At 46.1% G+C, this 20,115-nt stretch overlaps 2 protein-coding genes across 5 annotated transcripts in view; one reads left to right on the plus strand and one right to left on the minus strand.

Annotated features, from left to right (window-relative positions):
• asph (aspartate beta-hydroxylase) overlaps window positions 1–1,083 on the minus strand; it is a 33,840-nt gene extending 32,757 nt beyond the window's left edge. For both annotated transcript variants that reach the window (XM_015957598.3, XM_015957596.3), the window contains exon 1: window positions 903–1,083. In XM_015957598.3, the coding sequence (XP_015813084.1) occupies window positions 903–945 (43 nt within the window). In that variant the 5' untranslated portion in view covers window positions 946–1,083. The remainder of the gene's footprint in view (window positions 1–902) is intronic.
• Window positions 1,084–11,243: 10,160 nt separating this feature from the next.
• The window catches only part of ttpa (tocopherol (alpha) transfer protein), a 29,176-nt gene continuing 20,304 nt past the window's right edge, over window positions 11,244–20,115 (plus strand). The window contains exons 1-3 of one of the 3 annotated variants that reach the window (XM_054744719.2): window positions 11,244–13,633; window positions 15,163–15,348; window positions 19,970–20,050. The gene's annotated coding sequence lies outside the window, so the exon portion shown is untranslated. Of the gene's footprint in view, window positions 13,634–15,162; window positions 20,051–20,115 lie in introns of all 3 variants that reach the window. The other 2 variants (XM_054744794.2, XM_054744762.2) reach the window with 2 other exon arrangements.

Consider the following 20,115-nt stretch of genomic DNA (forward strand, 5'->3'; position numbering starts at 1 on the left):
ACCATTTGCCATGTGTGCTGCCGGTTTCTCCTTTGAAATGTGAGCGCAATGGTGACTGAGGGTTTGCGTAAAGTTGCGCACCTTCTCTTGTCGCTCTCTCTTCGTGCATCAGAGTTCGCAATGGGATCTACTTAAGCCACTTTCAGAGCCCATTGTGTGCGTATGAACGACATCCCTGAACTTTAATCACACATCTAACTAAATCACCCTTTTCACGGACTCATTTGTGTTTCTGCACAACCCTTTAACAACAGTTCTGAACGAGCCGGTGGCGTAAGCGCATTGTACTCTGCCCCCAGAACGCTTTAACGACACATCATCATCATCATCAACAGTGCGTCTGAGCTGGAGGCTCCTGACAGAACCATGTTGGGTTCCGGGCCCTGGAGAGCGCGCGCCCCGACTCCCGCAGGTGGGAACCTGACACGTGTGCCAACAGCCTCGGGAGAGTATTTACTATGTTGGGATAGCTCGGTATGTCGGTCCAGAAAGCCCAAAGTGACCAGAACCACAGCCACGATGAGATCTGTGGACGGGACGGGAGAAGGGGATAAATCTGCACGCGCACAGGTCTCCGTCTCGCGTGCAAACAGTAATCCTCCGGTTCGGGTCAGCCAAGTCTCATCGTGGAAACACGCCATCAGAACCATGACGCACAGATGGTGATAGACGCTGGCCCTGGTGAGGAACGCTAACGCTAAACGGCTCCGGGCACCGATCAGGCGCAGCCTATGAGGAGGCCCGGTCCGGTGTAAACACGACCAAAGCCTCTCACCGGGACCGGGATCAGCAGCGCAACCCCCGGTGACCCCTCACGGGCCTGCCACGAAAGTAAGCGCTGAAGGCTGCATGATTCTCCCCAAACACCGCAACCACTGGCACAATAAAGACAAGTAACGCACCTTTTGGTTTAGCGCCTCCTTTAGTGTTTTTCTTTTGAGCCATGGCGCGTCTGTGACGGGCAAATGACAGCGAACTAGATGAAGTGAAGCTGATCAAAGCAGAAAAAAGAAATCAAAATTTGCTCTCCTGCTTCCTAAAAACTCCAAAACCTGGAAAACGTCGTCTCCTCTAACCCTGGCAGCTCCCTGAACCAATCAGGAGACTCGTTACACAAAAGAAGGCGCGTCTGGCACAGAAATGGACCAATCAGAACCAGGCAGCGTTGAGCTTATTCAATCGTGTGGATAGCCTTATCTCTGACCCGCCCCTCTCGTTCCACTGGAACGTGGCAAGATGGTAGAACCGTGACGTCACAGCTCCATTTTAATTTTAAACTCCCCAAACATTCAGATGTAAACATCATTACAGCTGTCACAGCTTATTACACATTATATGTGAGATAAACATGCAGCATAAAACAATGATTATTAGAATAGAATAGAATTCAACTTTAATGTCATTGCACATGTACAGGTACAGGGCAACGAAATGCAGTTTGCATCCATTCAGAAGTGCTTTAGCTGTGATATAGATGTATTACAATATATATTAGTGTGAGGGATTTATCTCCTCACTAATAGTTATGTCTCTTGTTTCTGTTTACTCCTGTATTTTTGTGTGTTTTAGGTCAAATACACTTGGTGATCTATAAATTACTTTAAGTTACGTTGAGAAACAACCTGAAATCCACCCTTTTTAAAGCTAACTTGGGACCAGCCATTATGACATGGGCAGGGGAAACAATTAGCTTGAAATCCTGCAATCAATAAAGGACATCTCAACATCAACAAAATATGTCAAACAATCTATTTACATATTTACCTCCTACCTTAACTCAAAATAACAAAAACAAGAACAACTACACTTAAACAAACACAAGATAACCTCCTCTCCCCCCTTCTCTTCAGTCAGTAGAGCTGATTAAGCACACCAGGAACTGATCATGGCTGCCTATGGGCGCGCTTCCATGGCAACACTTAAACAAATGACCTCAGAAAGAAGGGAGTGATGAACACCAGTAGATCAACTTAACTTAAAGTAATTTATAGATTACCAAGTGTAGTTGACCTAAAACACACAAAAATACAGGAGTAAACAGAAACAAGAGGCATAACTATTAGTGAGGAGATAAATCCCTCACAATTAGCAATAAAATAGATGTGTAAGTATATTACAGAAATGGATCTATTACGTATGTTATAATGTACACCGTATGAAGTATGTTATGGATATTCTATGAGTATGTACAGGCTGTAGTTAATACAAGCAGTCCATGAGTTTAACGTGGGTCATATGTCAGGAGGCAGAGTTCAGGAGTCTGACAGCTGTTGGGAAGAAACTGTTCCGGTACCTGGTGGTCTTATGGGCCATTCCCATCTGTACTGGGTCGGCCCGGGCCGGGTAGCCCCAGTCGGCCCCAGCCTGGCCCGGTTGATTCCACACATCCTTGTCTTAAGCCCATGTGGGCTGATTCTACCCACCAATCAGAGGCTTGCTCTAATGGAAGGTGTGAGTTTGCTGTCAGCAGTGGTTGTGTTGGCCCTGGTCGGCCTGAAGCAGACCCCCTCGAGAAGAGGGCTGAGAATGAGCCTTGGTTGGCCCGGAAAAATACCAGGCCACCCAGATATGTAAACAACCTACGCTACCCGGCCCGGGCCGACCCGGTACAGATGAGAATGGCCCATTAGTCCGGAGGCTCCTGTAGCGCCTCCCAGAGGGCAGCAGGGTGATCAGTGCATGTGATGGGTGACTGTGGTCTCTGTGGTCTCTGATGAGATGACACATGTGAGATAAACATGCAGCATGAAACAATGATTATTGTTGTTGTTGTTGTTAAAACTATAACAAAACAACACAGATCAAGGAGAGTGAAAATACAGATTTATGGACAAAATAGATTAATATCACAACCTTATTAAATCCAGGTGAGCAAAATAATATTAACGTCAGATACCTAGGTTAAGTCACTATTATATATTCATCCATCCATTCTCTTCCGCTTATCCGGAGTCAGGTCATGCCGCAGGGGTGTCCAGCCCTGGTCCTGGAAGGCCGGTATCCAGCAGGTTTTGTGGTTTTTCTACTCCAAGAGACGTGATTCAGTGGTTGGAACACCTGTGCAGCAGCTCATCAGGCTCTGCAGAAGCCTGTTAATTAGCTGCTGATTGAAATCAGGTGTGATGAAACAGAGTTCAAACTTAGGCCCTGTCCACACGTAGCCGGGGATCTGCCAAAACGTAGATATTTTTCTACGTTTTGGCCTGTCATCCACACGAAAACGGGTCTTTTTAAAAACTCCGGCCAAGGTGAAGATCTGCGTTTTCTCCGTTTTGGGTGTCTGCGTGTGGACAGACAAAACCGGAGTTTTAAGGTCCGCAACGTCACTTTCCACGACAAAAAATGCTGACATCACGTGTGCGACCTGTGTTTACACTAGCCGACAGCATGGATGCCCTCAGAGCTGCACTCTGTCACTACCCGATCCATCAATTGTCCAAGCGCTTTTTGCTTGTTTGTTTTTGCAAGCGGGATTACTGCTCCTTGCGGAAGACCACAGACGAAGGACGAGGTTAAGAACGGGGGAAGTACTGCCGCCTACAGGTCTGGCATGTCCTTAACAACGTATTTATCCGGGTACGTGTGGACAGTTTTTTTAAAACGAGGTGGTGTGGATGCAAGTTTCTGGAGGGGCGGATATTCGTTTTTAATAAAAACCGGCTACGTGTGGACTAGGCCTAAAACATGCAGGACACCGGCCCTCCAGGACCAGGATTGGACACACCTGGGTCACGGAAACCTAAGTAGGGAGGCCCAGGCTTCCTTCTCTCCAGCTACATGGGCCTGCTCCTCCAGGGGAATCCCAAAGCGTTTCCTGGCTAGCCGAGAGGCATAGTCCCTCCAGCGTGTCCTGGGTCATCCTTTAGGTCTTCTTCTGGTTGGATAGAAGGAAAGCCTCACTAGGAAGGCATCCAGGTGGCATCCTAATCTGATGCCCGAGCCTCCTAGACTGGCTCCTCTCATTGTGGAGGAGCAGTAGGTCTACTCCGAGCCCCTCCCAGATGACCAAGCTTCTCACCCTATCTTTAATGGAGAGCCCAGCCACCCTGCGTAGGAAACCTTTTGCGCCCGCTTGTATCTGCGCTATCATTCTCATCACTCCCCATAGCTCGTGACCATAGGTGAGGGAAAGGAGACTGACCCGTAGATAGTGAACTTTGCCTTCCGGCTCAGCTCTTTACCTCGACAGACCAGTACAACACCTGCATCACTGCTGAAACAGCACGAGTCTACCTATCGATCTCCTAGTCCATCAAGTCCCCAAGATACTTAAACTCCTTTGCTTAGGGCAGGACCTCGTCCTTGACCTGGAGAAGGAATTCCCCCTCAACACCTTGGCACCATAAACGTTATGAACAGAATCGGTGACAAAGCAGCCTTGGTGGAGTCCAACTCTCACCAGAAACAAGCTTGACCTACTGTCGGCAATGCGGACCAAGCTCTGACACCAGTCATTATAGGGACCTAACAGCTCGTATCAGAGGGCTGGTACCCCATACTCCCAAAGTACCCCCCCCCCCCCCCCCCACAGGGCCTCCTGACAGACACGGTTGAATGCCTTCTCCAAATCCACAAAACACATGTAGACTGGTTGAGTGAACTCCCACACACCTTTAAGGGTACAGAGCTATTCCACGACCAGGACGAAAACCACATTAAAGTTAAAGTCCCATTAGTTGTCACACACACTGATGTGTGTGCGAAATTTGTTCTCCGCATTTGACCCATCGCGTGGGGGAGCGGTGAGCTGCAGACACAGCTGGTGGTTTAACCCCCCAATCCAACCCCTTGATGCTGAGTGTCAAGCAGGGAGGTGTTGGGCCCCATTTCTTTTTAAAGTCTTTGGTATGACCTGACCAGGATTTGAACGCTGATCTCCCAGACTCAGGGCGAACACTCTACCACTAGGCCACTGAGCTGAACTGCTCCTCCTGAATCAGAGGTTCGATAATCCAACAGGCCCTCCTCTCTAGAACCCCTGAATATATATGTATATATATATATATATACATATATATATGTATGTACATATATACATACATATATATATATATATATATGACATTTTTTACTTAATTATCTGCCTTTTACTAACAAAGTTGGACACTAACTGGGGTTATTCCAGCCTTCCTGGATCCTCACTATTAAACTCATTAGGGGATTGGTTTAATCCCTAATTCAGAAATCTGTTTGGATTACAAGGACAGAAACACATTCAAGAATCAAAGACAAACCCACTTTTGTCTGATCTGACCATCAGGCTGATTTTCTACAGACAGGTGGGAGTAAAACACTTCCGTTCCAGTGTCCTCTGAGCTGGGACTCCCATGGACAGGTGGGGATAGAAGGATGCTGATGATTCTGAAAAGTAGGTGTTGAAAATACTTTTTTACAAGATAATTTTTCCCAACGGTTTATCAGGTTCAAACATTTATAAAAGTATTGTAGAAACGTGACGGGCCATCAGGAGGTGTGATAAAAATCATGGCAAGGCAACATTTTCTCAAACCACAATTCATCTCAACCCAAAAGAGCAAACTAACATTCACACAAGTCTATAAAACAAGTAGCAGCAGAACATGTCTGGACCACTGTTCTGTTCCTGAGCAACGCACAGTTCGACCCCACTCCCACAGACAAAACTTTATTCTACATCTTAGCTGAAACCTTAGCTGGTGGAGCGCTTTGTGGCATGGTGTGGAAACAATCATCTGACCCTGAACGTGAACAAAACAAAGGAGATGATTTTAGACTTCAGAAGAAACAGGGTGGAGTCAAACACTGTTTCCATCATGGGAGAAGAAGTGGAGGTGGTTGAGGAATACAAATACCTCTGAGTTCACCTGGACAACAGACTGGACTGGAGAAAGAACAGTGAAGCCGTTTACAAGAAGGGACACAGCAGACTGCACTTCTTGAGGACGCTTAGGTCCTTCAATGTCTGTAGCAAGATGCTGCAGATCTTCTACAAGTCTGTTGTTGAGACTGTAATCTCTTCAGCCATCGTCTGTTGGGGTAGCAGCATCAGTAGCAGGGACCTGAAAAGGCTCAACAGCCTAATAAAAAAGGCTGGTTCTGTTCTGGGGACGACTGTGGAACCGCTGGAGGAGATCATGCAAAGAAGGATTCTCCAGAGAATCAAGAAAATGATGGACAACCCTGAGCATTCTCTCCACAAGACTGTCCGACAACGGAAGAGTGTCTTCAGTCAGAGGCTTCTTCAGTTTGGCTGCAACACTGACCGCTACTGGAGATCCTTCCTGCCAACAGCCATTGTAATATACAACTCTTTGATGACTTGATTATTATTATTATTCTGAGCTACTACAGCAATCAATTTCCCTCTGGGATTAATAAAGTATTTTTGAATTGAATTGAATTGAAAGATTTGTCCCAGACTCCTGATCTTTTAAAGTGCAGATCTTTTCTGATCTTTTCTTAACGCTCTGTGAACTTTTATAAAAGTATGCCAATCATAGTGAGTGGAGTAAAACTGGAAGTTACAGGATGAATCTGAATCCATGAAAGATGACCCACACATTATTTTTTTTAATAAAACTATTCTTGGTTTCCTCCCACCACCCCTTCAGACCCACGGGAGCATGCTGCATACGTGACTGCAGGCTCACACTGAATCAGCTCCATCACACTGAGAAGATCTAAGCATTTTACAATCTGGATGGAACAGTGTTGAATCACATTCAATAAACGACCCCATCAACATAAAGAAGGTTAAAGTAGAGTCTGACTTTACTGGAAGATAGAAGATCCACTCTGTAGTATGTGGTCGACTCAGGAACACCCAATGATTGTAGTGTTGTTTTGTGGCCACTGGGAGGCTCTAGGAAAGCTGAGGACCCAGAGAAGCAGGATGTGGTTTGAACGTGTAAATAACTGCCTTTTTAGGTTGTTTTTTCAAAAACTAGTGATGAACTACAGGAGCAGTTCATCGCTAAATCAAACATATCAGCTGTGTTCACGATTTAAAACATGCTGGAAGCAGACTGCAATGCATGTCAGCTCCAATTTTCGTAAGTCCAACAGGAACCAGACCAGCAACTCTGAGGTTGCAAGTGAGATATTCTGGCCACAAAGGGTAGTGGGGGTCAGAGTGACATTTCATTAAGAAGAAGGAGAAGAACATATCATTTCTTTAGCGCCTCTCAAGATAAAAATCACGAGGCGCTTCACAAAAACAAACAAAAAATTTGAAAATATAAAAAAGCATTTAGAAAATGTGTAAAAATATATTTAAAATGAGCAAAAATAGGCAATTGGGACTTAAAAGAAAACATGTTAAGAAAGAGAGAGAGAGTGAATAGGAAAGAGGGAAATCAGTGGATCCTGAGGAAAGTGGAATAGGTGGGGAGAGCAGAATAAGGAGACAGTGGTGAAGAAGGTCATATAAAAACCAGCTTGAACAAGTGAGTCTTCAGCTGCTTTTTAAAGGAGACCACTGAGTCCACTGATCTCAGGCTCAGGGGGAGAGAGGTCCAGAGTCTGGGGGCCACAGCAGCAAATGATCTGTCACCTTTGGTCTTCAGCCTGGTGCTGCACAACCAGTAGACTTTGATCACTGGACCTCAGGGACCTGCTGGGGGTGTAGGGACTAAGAAGATCACCAATGTAAGATGATGCTTGTCCATGTAAGGCCCTATAGACCAGAACCAGGATCTTGAAATGAACCCTGAAGTTGACTGGCAGCCAGTGAAGCTGGAGGAGAAGCGGGGTGATGTGGGTGTGTTTGGAGGACTTGGTCAGAAGCCGAGCACAGGCGTTCTGAACCACCTGTAGACGGTTCAGGGAGGTTCTGCTCAGACACGTGAAAAGAGAGTTACAGTAGTCTAAGCGTGAGGAGATGAAGGTGTGGAGAACTGTCTCAAGTTCAGAGCGGGACAGAATGGGACTCAGCTTAGCAACGTTCCTGAGATGGAAGAAGGAAGAGCGAACAAGAGAAGTGACATGAGAATCCAGGGTGAGAGCTGGGTCAAAGGTCACGCCAAGATTCCTGACAGGAGGTTTGGTGTGAGAAGCAAGCTGACCAAGAGAGTCTCTGACTTTGGGAACCAGCTTGTCTGGGGCACAGATGAGGATCTCAGCCTTATCTTCACTCAGCTGTAGAAAGCTCCCAGCCATCCAGGTTTTGATAGAGTCTAAGCAGGTGTGTAACAGCTGCAGCTTAGACATCTCATGGGGCTTAAAGGAGATGTACAGTTGGATGTCATCTGCATAAAGATGGTAGGAGATTCCTTTGAAGGAGCTCAGGATGTGCTGAAGAGGAAGCAGATAGAGGAGGAAGAGCAGAGGCCCCAGCACAGAACCTTGTGGGACACCATGGGTAAGGGAGGTGGTGGAGGACCTAAACTTGGAGACAGCCACAGAAAAGGAGCGCTCAGAAAGATAAGAGGAGAACCACTCCAGAGCAGATCCTGATAGGCCTACCCAGTCTCTCAGCCTCTCCAGTAGCAGGTGATGGTCAACAGTGTCAAAGGCTGCAGTCAGGTCCAGCAGGACCAGAACAGAACAGTCCCCTGCATCACTGTGAGTCAGAAGGTCATTAGAGACCCTAAGAAGAGCTGTTTTAGTAGAATGAGCTCTACGAAAACCTGACTGGAAGCCATCATAGATGTTATGTTCATCAAGAGCAGCTGTGAGTTGTTTAGCCACAACCTTTTCCAAGATCTTGGAGATGAACAGAAGTTTAGAGATGGGTCTGAGCTGCTATGGAGAGAGGGGTCAAGACTCGGTTTTTTAAGAAGCGGGTGGATTACAGCATACTTAAAGTAAGCAGGGACCTGACCAGAGACCAGAGAAGCATTAATTATGAGAGCACGCTGGGACCGATGGACTGAAAAGCACTTTTAAACAAAGATGAGGGTAAGATGTCGAGGGACAAACACTGTCAGCATTTAGACTCAGGGTAAAAACACGGTCTAGAGTGTGCCCCCTGGTGTGTGTGGGGCCAGAAACATGCTGGGTAAAGCCGAAGGTGTCCATGAGGCTGGAGAAATTCATGGCAAAGAGATCGGAGGGAACATCAACGTGGATGTTAAAGTCACCGACAATCACCAGTCTGGACAGCTTTACAGTGGAGGATAGAAAGTCACTAAACTCCTGAAGGAAAGAACTGTTTGGAGCAGGTGGACGATAGACCACAGCACAGTAGAACGGGTTCTTATGCCCGACTTTAATCAGCTGCAGTTCAAAGGAAGCAAAGTGACCAGAGGTTGTAGAGCTACATGGAAGATGGTCTCTGAAAACAACAACTAGGCCTCCACCACAACCAGAACCCCGGGGCTGGCTAAGAAATGAATAACCACTCAGGCAGGGTTCAATCAGACCAGAATAATCAGATGTTTGCTGCCAAACTTCAGTCAGAAACAGAAAATCCAGGTTTTTAGAGAGAATTAGATCATTGAGCAGGAAGGACTTATTGTTAACAGAGCGGGTATTTAATAGAGCCATGCTGAGTGAGGTGGAGGAATCAGAAACTACAGAAACAGCTGGAGTTAGTGGACGTAAATTAGCGGGGTTAGATCCACGGTGTTTATAAAAACCACTTATGGATTGAACAGGAGGAGAAACCACTGAGGAATGAGGATAAACCGACCGTAAAAAACTTGGATGGATGAAACGCGTCGCAACGCGGCCTGGCGGAAATGCGGAAGTGGCGCTCAGGTCACCAAACAAAGGACAAGAAGCTAGAAGATTGCGCCGATGTTTACTAGATAAACCACGCTTTAAGAGAAGTCTCATTCTCACCTGGATTCCTGCTCGTTTACCTCTTTTCCTCCGACGTTTTCCCGGGACCGGACAAACATCGCTAGAGGTGCGCAGCTCTGGATCGTCGATTGGTTCCGGGCCGGTACGCCGCTCAGGTAAATAAACAGGATGGTACGTCCTCGGTGCATCTTGGGCGATCGTGAACGAACGGAAGGACAAAAGTGTCTGGTGATCATAGGAGATGTAGCAGGGACACTACTGAAGAAGATTGCAGACAGCAGCAAGGTGGAAAAGAGGAGGTTAGTGGAGAAAAGTTTGAAAACGTGGCCGGTGACCGCGGCTAGGCCAAGCACAGGCACCATCTTGCCAACCGGAAGTCAAATGAGTAGGATGAGACGTGACAGTTCCAGGTAGGGGTCCTCCTAGCTTCACTTGGAACTTGCATTTCCCTGTAGGTGTGGGCAAATGACGTGGCGCTGACTGGAGGAGCCGCAGTACGCGCACCGACATTCTCGATAACACCGTTCCTTCCTTCTCCTTCGACCTCGCTGCTGGGTGGGAGGAATGTCTTATGGAGCTCCTTGACAAAGGTTATGTAATTGTTGCAGGTGGTGTCTTGTTTGTTACACATTGCCGTGGCCCACACCTGAGCCCGTCCAGAGACTAAGGATGTGAGAAAAGTGACCCAGGATTGCTGAGTGGCATAGAGGTCTGGCTGGCATTCAAAAGGCATGGCTGGCCAGCAGACCATTGGGTGTAGGAATGTAGTGTTAGACGACCCAAATGCGGAGATGCTAATGTTGGGAGAGGCCAAGGGGTGATTTTGGTCTGCATTTTTTGAAGCCAAGAAAGAGTGCCTAAAATGATAAAACTCCATTTGCTTTGGGTTAGCGTATAGCTAATGTCCTGCTGATCTCTAACCGTGGAGCATGAGCTAATGCAAAAGGCCGATTACGACCGCAGCAACGGGTCTGAGGCTCTGCCTGTAATTTGACAGTCCCAGTTCATATTAAATATGCACAACAGACCAGCGTGACTACGGCCTCGCGCAGAAGCCAGTCGACTGTGCGGGTGGGCTACCCCAGAGCCCATCTTAGCTTGTTGGGTTAGCTAAGCTAGTTAGCCACACTGGTTCATTTGTTACAATCCTATTCCAAACATAACAGCCCTACCCTCAGCTCTACCTCTTTTCCCATTTTTGGATTGTTTGGGCATGACAAGACGGGTGGCTTGATGGGCGAGGCTAGCGTGCGGTTAATCTGGAAATGACTCTACGTGGTTTGGATGACAGTGAAACCCCGTGTAGACTTTCTAGTGGATGAATGTCTGTACGACTGGGGAGCCGGAGGCTCAGTAATTACAGCACAGGAAAGCTCAAACTCGAGGCACAGTACAAAACTAATGACTGCGTTTTGAGCCGGTGAAGAGTACTTCCTGATATAGGTTTGTATGATGATGTGGTGGAGGAATTTCCGGTAAGGGGAATGCTGGGAGTTGGGGTCCTAAGTGTTTGGTTGGCGTCTGGAGGGGCACTGGTGGGTAAAGACCATTACACATAGTGAGCCTTTAAACTTTTGTGTTCTTTGTTCAGTTAAACACAATGCTGCAAAACAACTGATAATAAAAAAAGGTTACTGTTAACAAAACAAGATCAAACACTAAAGCAAACATATAAAAATGCTGTTTCTGTATAATATTTAACTGGTTTCCAGTGGGTGTGCACTCGGTCACAGTTCAGACACACCCACGTGAGCGAGACCTTTGTAAATCACTTTGGATTAAAGCATCTGCCAAACAAACATAAGGACCAGATGCCTGTGGGCCAGGCATGTCCAAAGTCCAGCCTTGGAGGGATGTTTGGGATGATGTAAGTCGGCAGTTTTTAACTTTTGCTTGTTCAGAGTGTAAAATAAATTCTGTTGGACCCAGGATGATGGACACACATAGTTAAGAGTTTGCTGACAGGGTCTACACAACTCTCAGTCTAGTTACTTAGTTATCCTTCAAACTTCCTGAGCATAAACAAGCTTAAGGCAGAGGCAGTTGTAGGGTTAATGAACGTGACGTTACACAGTGCTGTTTGCCCCTGATCCTTGTTTTATTGTAGTTAAATTCCCACTCAGTTGGTAATCTAAGCGTGAAGACTAATAATTCCTCAGCTTAAAGGTCGCATTTTTGAGGTTGTAGTATCTTCCTTCTATCACCACAGGCTCTTGGCTCAGGTTAAACCATTCCTGTCTAGATGCGACCATGAAACCATTGTGCATGTGTTTACAACCTTGCACCTAGACTACTGTAACTCTGTCATATTCAGAGTGAGTCAGAGTGCCTTAGCTCATCTGCAGCTTGTCTAGAGGGCTGCTGGGAGAATTTTGGATGGCAGGCAGATGCTTGACCATGCTACACCAATAATGGCGGCTCTGTGTTCGCTACCTCTCTCTTTTAAAATATATTTTAATATTTTATTGGTTTTTAAGTTGTTGTTAAGTTGTTTAAGCTGCTGCTGTATGTTCCCTCTTGTTCAATACCATTCAGAAAACAAAATGTTGCTCTGGGTCCCCAGCTGAAGACGAGGGGGAAGACGGAGCTCTGAAACGAGCTACCATTACATATTCAGCAGTCCTATTTACCCCTGTGGGGCAACTAATAGTGTTGTTGTATCCTCATTTTTCATTGTTTTTATATGTTTGGTACTGTTTAATCTGCTTATATTGTAGTTTATGCATGTCTGTAGAGCACTGTAGTAGCATCTTTGTGACTGTAAAGTGCTATAAAACTTTAGTTTGAGCTTAATCTATGAGCCTTAAAACAGACGTGGAAAGAGGTGACTTTTATAAAAAGGTTAGCATGCACACACACACATCTTGGTGGTCATACACTTGTGTGGACTTGTCATTGACTTCCATTCATTTTTGTGGTTGATGTATGCCTAACCCATACCCAAACCCTAACTGTCAGGGACTTGCACAAACCAGCCAGAGAAGTACTGCTGATGGTTCTGAAAACTGAGGTACTCAGATCAGTAACCTCTCTCTCATCTTCAGAACATAAGAGATCACATTAACGGGCCCCTCCCCTCTCTCTCCTCCCCAGCCCAGGTCTCTTTCAATAGAGCCAGAGGTCCCTGCACCTCATGCCCATCCAAAAGGCATTGAGGCTTGGGGTACCTCCCTGTAGGTGAAGAGAAGGTAAGGCAACCATTGATCCCAGTCAGAACCAGTTTCATCAATGAACTTATGCAGCGTTTGTTTGAGAGTCTGATTAAATCATTCGGTTAAACCATCAGTCTGGGGATGATACGGGGTAGTTCGGATCCCCTTGATCCCCAGTAGCTGGTACACCTGCTGCAATAGAGCAGACATGAAGTTAGTGCCCTGATTGGTCACTATTTCACAAGGGAAACCCACCCGTGAGAACAGCTGCGCCAATGAAAGAGCCACTGCTTTTGCTTTCATTGTCTTAAGAAGGAATACCTCAGAGTATCTGGTTGCATAGTCTGTAATTACCAACTTATAGCGATAACCGGTCTTACTCTTCCCAAGGGGCCCCACCATATCCATTCCAAGACCCTCAAAAGGAGTGTTGATAAGAGGAAGTGGTTGCAATGGTACCTTTGGAGGGCACTGGTTGGATGCTAGTTGACACTGAGGACACGTTTTACAAAATTGGGCAACATCGGACCTCAGACCAGGCCAGTAGAAATGGTGTTGAATATGGGCCCATGTCTTGTGCTTCCCCAGGTGGCCAGTCCAAGGAATAGCGTGACCCAACTCCAACACCATCTCTCGTGCCTCTTGTGGGACCACCAGCTGCCTCTGTACTCCTTGTTGCTGATACAAAATGTCATCCTGTAAAAAAATACTCAGCACAGCCCTTGAGCTCGCCATTCTCATCTCCCTGGGCTCTCTGGGTGAGTTCAGACAGCTCAGGGTCATCTTGCGGCATCAGGGCTGTAGAGAAGATGTTCTTACATTTAATTAGAAACTATAGAATGTGAAATATCGTAAAATATGAAATATCACCTTAATGGATCTTTGAATAAATGTAACCAGAAGATCGGATCTTTTTATTGCAGGGATTGAGCAACACTTCGTATCAACTCCAAGAAAGAGAGAGAGTCAGGTTTAAAAAGTTAAAAGATTTATTTCTAAACAAATTAAACAAGACTGACTTTAAACACTGTGTGTATGATGTAACTAAGGTGGAGTAAGACTGAGGACAGTGTGTGTGTGTGAAATATGTTCAGAACCAGCTAATCTGGAGAAACGATTAGTTCTGATGGGAGCAAAATGGTGTTTCACTCTAAGCTTTTGGGTTGGAGATTATAACACACATTGAGATGCCATTCTGTCGGTCTACGTACACCAACGGAAGTCCCCGTTTAGATCCGGAATGTCGGGGGTCCAGCTTTAGACCCTCTAGGAACCGACGCCTGTAGATATGCAGCGATTGCCGACCCTTCCAGTCTTGAGATACTCCCAGGTCACGACAGTTTATTGCCATCAGCGAGACCCTGAAGGGGTCGTGATGGTTCATCTTTTATTCTGAAGGAACCGTTGCAGCAGGTGGAACATGCAACAGATTTAATCCAGCTTGTCGTTAGGTTCTTTCGGCTTTAAGAGGAAAGTTACGGATTGGCCACTCCGACAACTTCTCTAGAACGCTTTGAACTCAAGTTAAGATGATGTGGGACATAGTTTTATAAGTTGGATGTTTTGATTTACTGTCAAATCAGAATTTGCCACAAAAGGGGATTTAACAAACACCAACAAAACCACGCCCTGCGTCAGATCTGGAAGGTTCTGATTGGATCAGAAAAAGGAAATGTGTCATGTGACTTTTTAGCATTACGTGTGATCAGTCTAGTGTAAATATTTAAAGTTATATTACTTATTAAATACTATCATTATAATATGTTCTCATTTCACTGATAGATTGAGCTTCACACATGGGCGTCAGTTTGTTTTCAGAATTTCTGGGGACAATAAAGGCAGGCTTTTATGAAAGTGGGGGGGACACAGCTGCCAATCACAAATTTTGCCGGGGACATGTCCCCAGCATCCCCGGTTAAAATGACGCCTATGGCTTCACATGATTATTTGGACTAACAAAGCTATTTGATTATTATTTAAAGAGAAGAGTTCTTCGTCTTCTTTCTTGTGCTGTCCGAGGAAGCAACAGTTTAGATAAAAGCACAGAGCGTGAGTGGCCTTGGCCCCTATCTTGTAGATTAGGCTTGTGTCAGAAACTTATGGTTTTGCTTGGGCACAGCAAATAGAGCAGGGCCTTTAGGTCAGAAATGGACAATTCATCACACTAAAGGGCCATCCTTAAAGGCATTGTGAAACCCTGTGGTACCTCTGTCAGGTCCTTCTTAGACATCCTCGCAGTATGTTTATTTATTTATTTATTTATTTATGTTTATTTATTTATATGTAGTATGTAGAAACTTCTCCTGCCTCCGCTGTTGACGAGACTTGCGTAGTTTCCCATGCTGCACGTCCAGCTCAGCGTCGAAGAAGGGCAGCGCACTAAGAGGTGGAAGTGACTCCTCCTCCTGCCTGACCTGAGAGCGAGTAACCACGGCACAGTTCAATGGAGCCTGAATCAAGTCAAACAGGACTGGTAAGTCACGACCCAACACCACTGGAAAAGGAAGACTGTTTAACACTCCAACTCTCAACAAATGCTCTTGTCCTTGAACTTCAACATACAGGTCGGCAGTGGTATACCACCGCTCATCGCCGTGCACACATTGGATAGAAATGGCGTCTAACACATTGACAAGGGAATGCAGGACCAGGGTTCTTTCCACTAGTGTCTGAACGCTACCTGTGTCAATCAAAGCTTCCACACTCCCCCCATTTACTTCCACTTTGGTAACTTGTTAGGGTAGAGCACACTTTGGGTTTTTCTTTTCTTTTGCTGGATCAACAAACAGTTGAGTGGTTTTAGCAGGGTTCTTGGGGCACATAGGTTTAGGATGGCCTCGCAGTCCGCACAAATAGCGGATAGGTTCTTTGTGATACTGTTTAGGAGACACCCCATCTGGGCGAAGGTCCCTCAAGGGACCCTTACCTGCCATAGCCATTGCTGGTTGGAATTGATGTTGTCCATATGGGGATCTCCGATTATCTTTCTCTTTGGAAGTCTTCCAAGCAGTGCAACTCCAGGGTTGTCCCTTGCATCTCCCTGCGACAAACACTTCCCGTAATGAGGCTGCCTTGGATGCAGATGGAGGGTCATGTTCCCAAACTCAAACCTGAAGCTCAGGGGACAGCATACACAGAAACTGCTCTAAAATAATTTAGCCAATGTCTTTAACAGTTTTACCTTGGGCGGATCCATTTCTCATAGAGCTCTTTTAGTCTGAAATATAGCTCTTAAGGAGTCTCACCCATTTCAAACTCTGTTGAGTGGAATCTTTGTTGATAAGTCTCTGGGTTGATGTCATTTTTTTGGAGAATAGCCCCCTTAACAGACTCATTGTCATGTTCTGTGTCCCTTTGTTCCCCAGCCCCTCCAGTTCCCACTCCAGGTTTTCCTCTTGTGTCCCATTATTATCCCCAGCCCTCTGTAGACTTCCCTCAGGTGTCCTTCTAATCATTCCTAGTCAATCTTAATTTAGTCCTCCTCATCCGTCAGTTTATTAGTTGTTTACTTTTGGCCCTCAGTCTTTATGTTTAGTTATCCGTGTTTTATAGTTTTAGGTTTATCTGCCCTCCTCTGGTTCTGTTCCCCATTTAGATAATTGTATGCACCTGCTTTCCCTCCAGCCCTCACTCCACACACCTGCTGCCTGTTTCCCTAATTGCTCCTCTCTGTGTATATAAGCCTTGTCTTGTCACTCTGTGTTTGTTGGATCATTGAATTCGTCAGCGTGTTTCTGTCCTCCTCGTGTCTTCCTGTTCCGTTCCCACGAATTAGTTTTCTGTTTGTTTTGGTAAGGTTTAGTTTGGTTCGTTTTTAGTGCCCTTTTGGATTTTGGCACCTCCTCCTGTAAAAATAAAGATCTTTTTTTTTTAAACTCCTCCTGCCTCGAGTCGTTCTGGGTTCTGCATTTTGGTTTCCACCTCCTCCGCCCTGATCGTGACACTCATAGTCACGTACCTCCTAAATGTCCATGTGTACATAGGCACTCCTGGCTTTCCCAGAGAGCAGTGGTACAAGGTGGAAAACCCAGTCAGCCTTCAGCCAATTACACAATGCAGCAATCCTCTCAAGAATGATTGGGAAATGTTCAACGTCATCAGTGTCTGTTAACTTTTCCAATCTAGGCTCTGAGAAGGAACGACACTGACCTGGAGAGCTGATGGTCTTGTGATCCTTGGCCACCTGTTCCTCGTCGCCTTGTTCCAGCTCCTCAGAATCAGATGTCCTGAGAGGGTGTGCCTGTAGCTCCTCTTGCAGATGACGAAATTGTTGTTGAAGCTCCCGGAACCTCTGTTCCTGATGTTGTGCCTCCTCCATCATCATGTGATTCTGGGCCATCTGTTGGCTCATGTGTGCCTGAAGCACCCCAAAAAGATCTGTTAATGTTGGCTCCCGGGATCCCTCCGCTTCCACAACTGCAGGGCCAGCAACCCCCTCATCACCAGAACTATCTGACTGCTTTCCCAGTCCAGCTGGATCCAAAGGCTCTACAGGTCACCTGCACCTGCCACCCTGCGTGGTTCCTTCCTCAGGCTTTCACAAAGGCAAAAATCCCACTTCCGACACCACTTGTCAGGAACTTGCAGAAACCAGCCAGAGAAGTACTGCTGATGGTTCTGAAAACTCCATTTTATTTTAGAGAAGCTTCAAAAATAACACGAACTGAACCTAATAAATATATCCATGTAAACTCAGGCTATCTCCTGAGACTAGATTAGTCAGAATGACGCCAGTAAAATGGTACATGGTAAATGGCCTGTATTTGATATAGCGCCTTCTAGAGTCCTGGAACCCCTCAAGGCGCTTTACAACACAATCAGTCATTCACCCATTCACACACACATTCACACACTGGTGGGGATGAGCTACAATGTAGCCACAGCTGCCCTGAGGCGCACTGACAGAGGCGAGGCTGCCGATCACTGGCGCCACCGATCCCTCCGACCACCACCAGCAGGCTACGTGGGTTAAGTGTCTTGCCCAAGGACACAACGACAGTGACAGACTGAGCGGGGCTCGAACCTGCAACCTTCCGATTACGGGGCGAGCACTTAACTCCTGTGCCACCGTCGCCCCAGTAAAAGACAAACATCATCAAGAAACTTTTAGACACACCGGGTTCTACTTAAATAACGGCTGATCAGACCACTCTACAAACAAGAGGGAAACATTTAACATCACACACACACACACACACACACACACACACACACACACACACACACACACTAACCCGTCTAATCAGTTCAGGTAACTCAAATAACTAAATCATAATTACAACCTCCCTATCCATAACAGAAAATATCTACATTAAATTAAACATAAACCCTCTCGTGGGAGTAGGTAGATCCCAGAAGTGCTGATCAGACTTCCTGAGGAGATGAGCTGCAGGCGTGTAAGGCCCTGTCCACACGTAGCCGGGGATCTGCCAAAACGTAGATATTTTTCTACGTTTTGGCCTGTCATCCACACGAAAACGGAGTTTTTTCACACGAAAACGGATCTTTTTAAAAACTCCGGCCAAAGTGAAGATCTGCGTTTTCTCCGTTTTGGGTGTCTGCGTGTGGACGGACAAAACCGGAGTTTTAAGGTCCGCAACGTCACTTTCCGTGACAAAAAAATGCTGACATCACGTGTGCGACCAGTGTTTACACTAGCCGACAGCATGGATGCCCTCAGAGCTGCGCTCTGTCAGTACCCGATCCATCAATTGTCCAAGCGCTTTCTGCTTGTTTGTTTTTGCAAGCGGAATTACTGCTCCTTGCGGAAGACCACAGACGAAGGACGAGGTTAAGAACGGGGGAAGTACTGCCGCCAACAGGTCTGGCATGTCCTTAACAACGTATTTATCCGGGTACGTGTGGACAGAGTTTTCTTTTTAAACGAGGTGGTGTGGATGCAAGTTTTTGGAGGGGCGGATATTCGTTTTTAAAAAACCCCGGCTACGTGTGGACTAGGCCTAAGACTTGGTGGGCAACTCCAAGTCACTGGTAACTCAAATAAAATGCTAAATCAACACATGCATTCATAAACATTAGAAGACTGATTGTGTGCACATCAACCAGTCATCCTATACAAAACACAGAAAACAAATAAACATTACCAGTAAACCACACCCCTGAGGTGACAGACTTGTCATTGACTTCCATTCATTTTTGTGGCTGATGTATGCCTAACCCATACCCAAACCCTAACCATAACCAATGGGGTTCTATTCCTAACCTTAACCCTCACTACAAGCTAACTCACACCATAGCTCTGAAACCAAGTTTTAGGGGGTTTTCTCTTGTGGGGACCAGCCAAACGTCCCCACAAGGTCAAAAGGACAAACCCAGGAAATTGTCCCCAGAAGGTAGTGAGTACACAGTCCACACACACACACACACACACGCACGCACGCACACACACATACACACACACACACACACACACACACACACACACACACACACACACACACAAACTTTTATCCTTATCCTCCGACATCAAAGAGCCTTAGGCCGTTTATAAGGGCACAGATTGTGACGGTAATGTGGCGCAAGTGTGTCCTTTTACAAAAGATGGCGGTCTCTGTGTTGCCACAGACTTCCATTTATCTTAGCCCTATCTTGATTTTTATTGCAATCGAATAACGTTTTTTTTAACAAGCCGCTCTTAAAGGTGACTGTCCTTTTGGGTCGATACGAGTTCCCCCGTCGAGAGCCGTCTCTTTTCCACCCAGGTGCGAGTTGGACCCATCCACTCTCAAAAAATGTGTTCTAACCCTTATCTTAGCCATAACCCTAAAACAAACACAAACATTGTGCTACACAGAGTAATTTCATACATTATAATTATGCTAAACACACGTTTCTGGTGACAGGGTGGTTATGGTTAGGGTGAGGGTTGTTTTTGCTGAGTGGTTGGTTCCAACTCGCAGGAGGGTGGAAAAGAAACAGATCTCGACAGGGGAACTCATATCGACATAACACCTGTTTGGTGTGTCCTCTAAAAGGGGCTTTATTTTTGTTGCCCCGCCCCCTCCTTACCTGTGATGCCTACCTCTAACCCAATTAACAAATTAACTATAGCCTTAAATTATGTTCCATTACAGGACTGGTCTTTGGGAGCCGTGGTTTTTAGTCTGTGATCCAGGCTGCAGCTCGGTTGGAACCGGCTTCCTGAGACGCTGCAGGTACACCACTCACCTGCTGAGCTATCAGAAGTGTAGATTAAGAGAGTGTGAGAAAGAAAGCAGTA

Source organism: Nothobranchius furzeri, chromosome 11, assembly GCF_043380555.1.
Source record: "Nothobranchius furzeri strain GRZ-AD chromosome 11, NfurGRZ-RIMD1, whole genome shotgun sequence".
Classification (NCBI taxonomy): domain Eukaryota; kingdom Metazoa; phylum Chordata; class Actinopteri; order Cyprinodontiformes; family Nothobranchiidae; genus Nothobranchius; species Nothobranchius furzeri.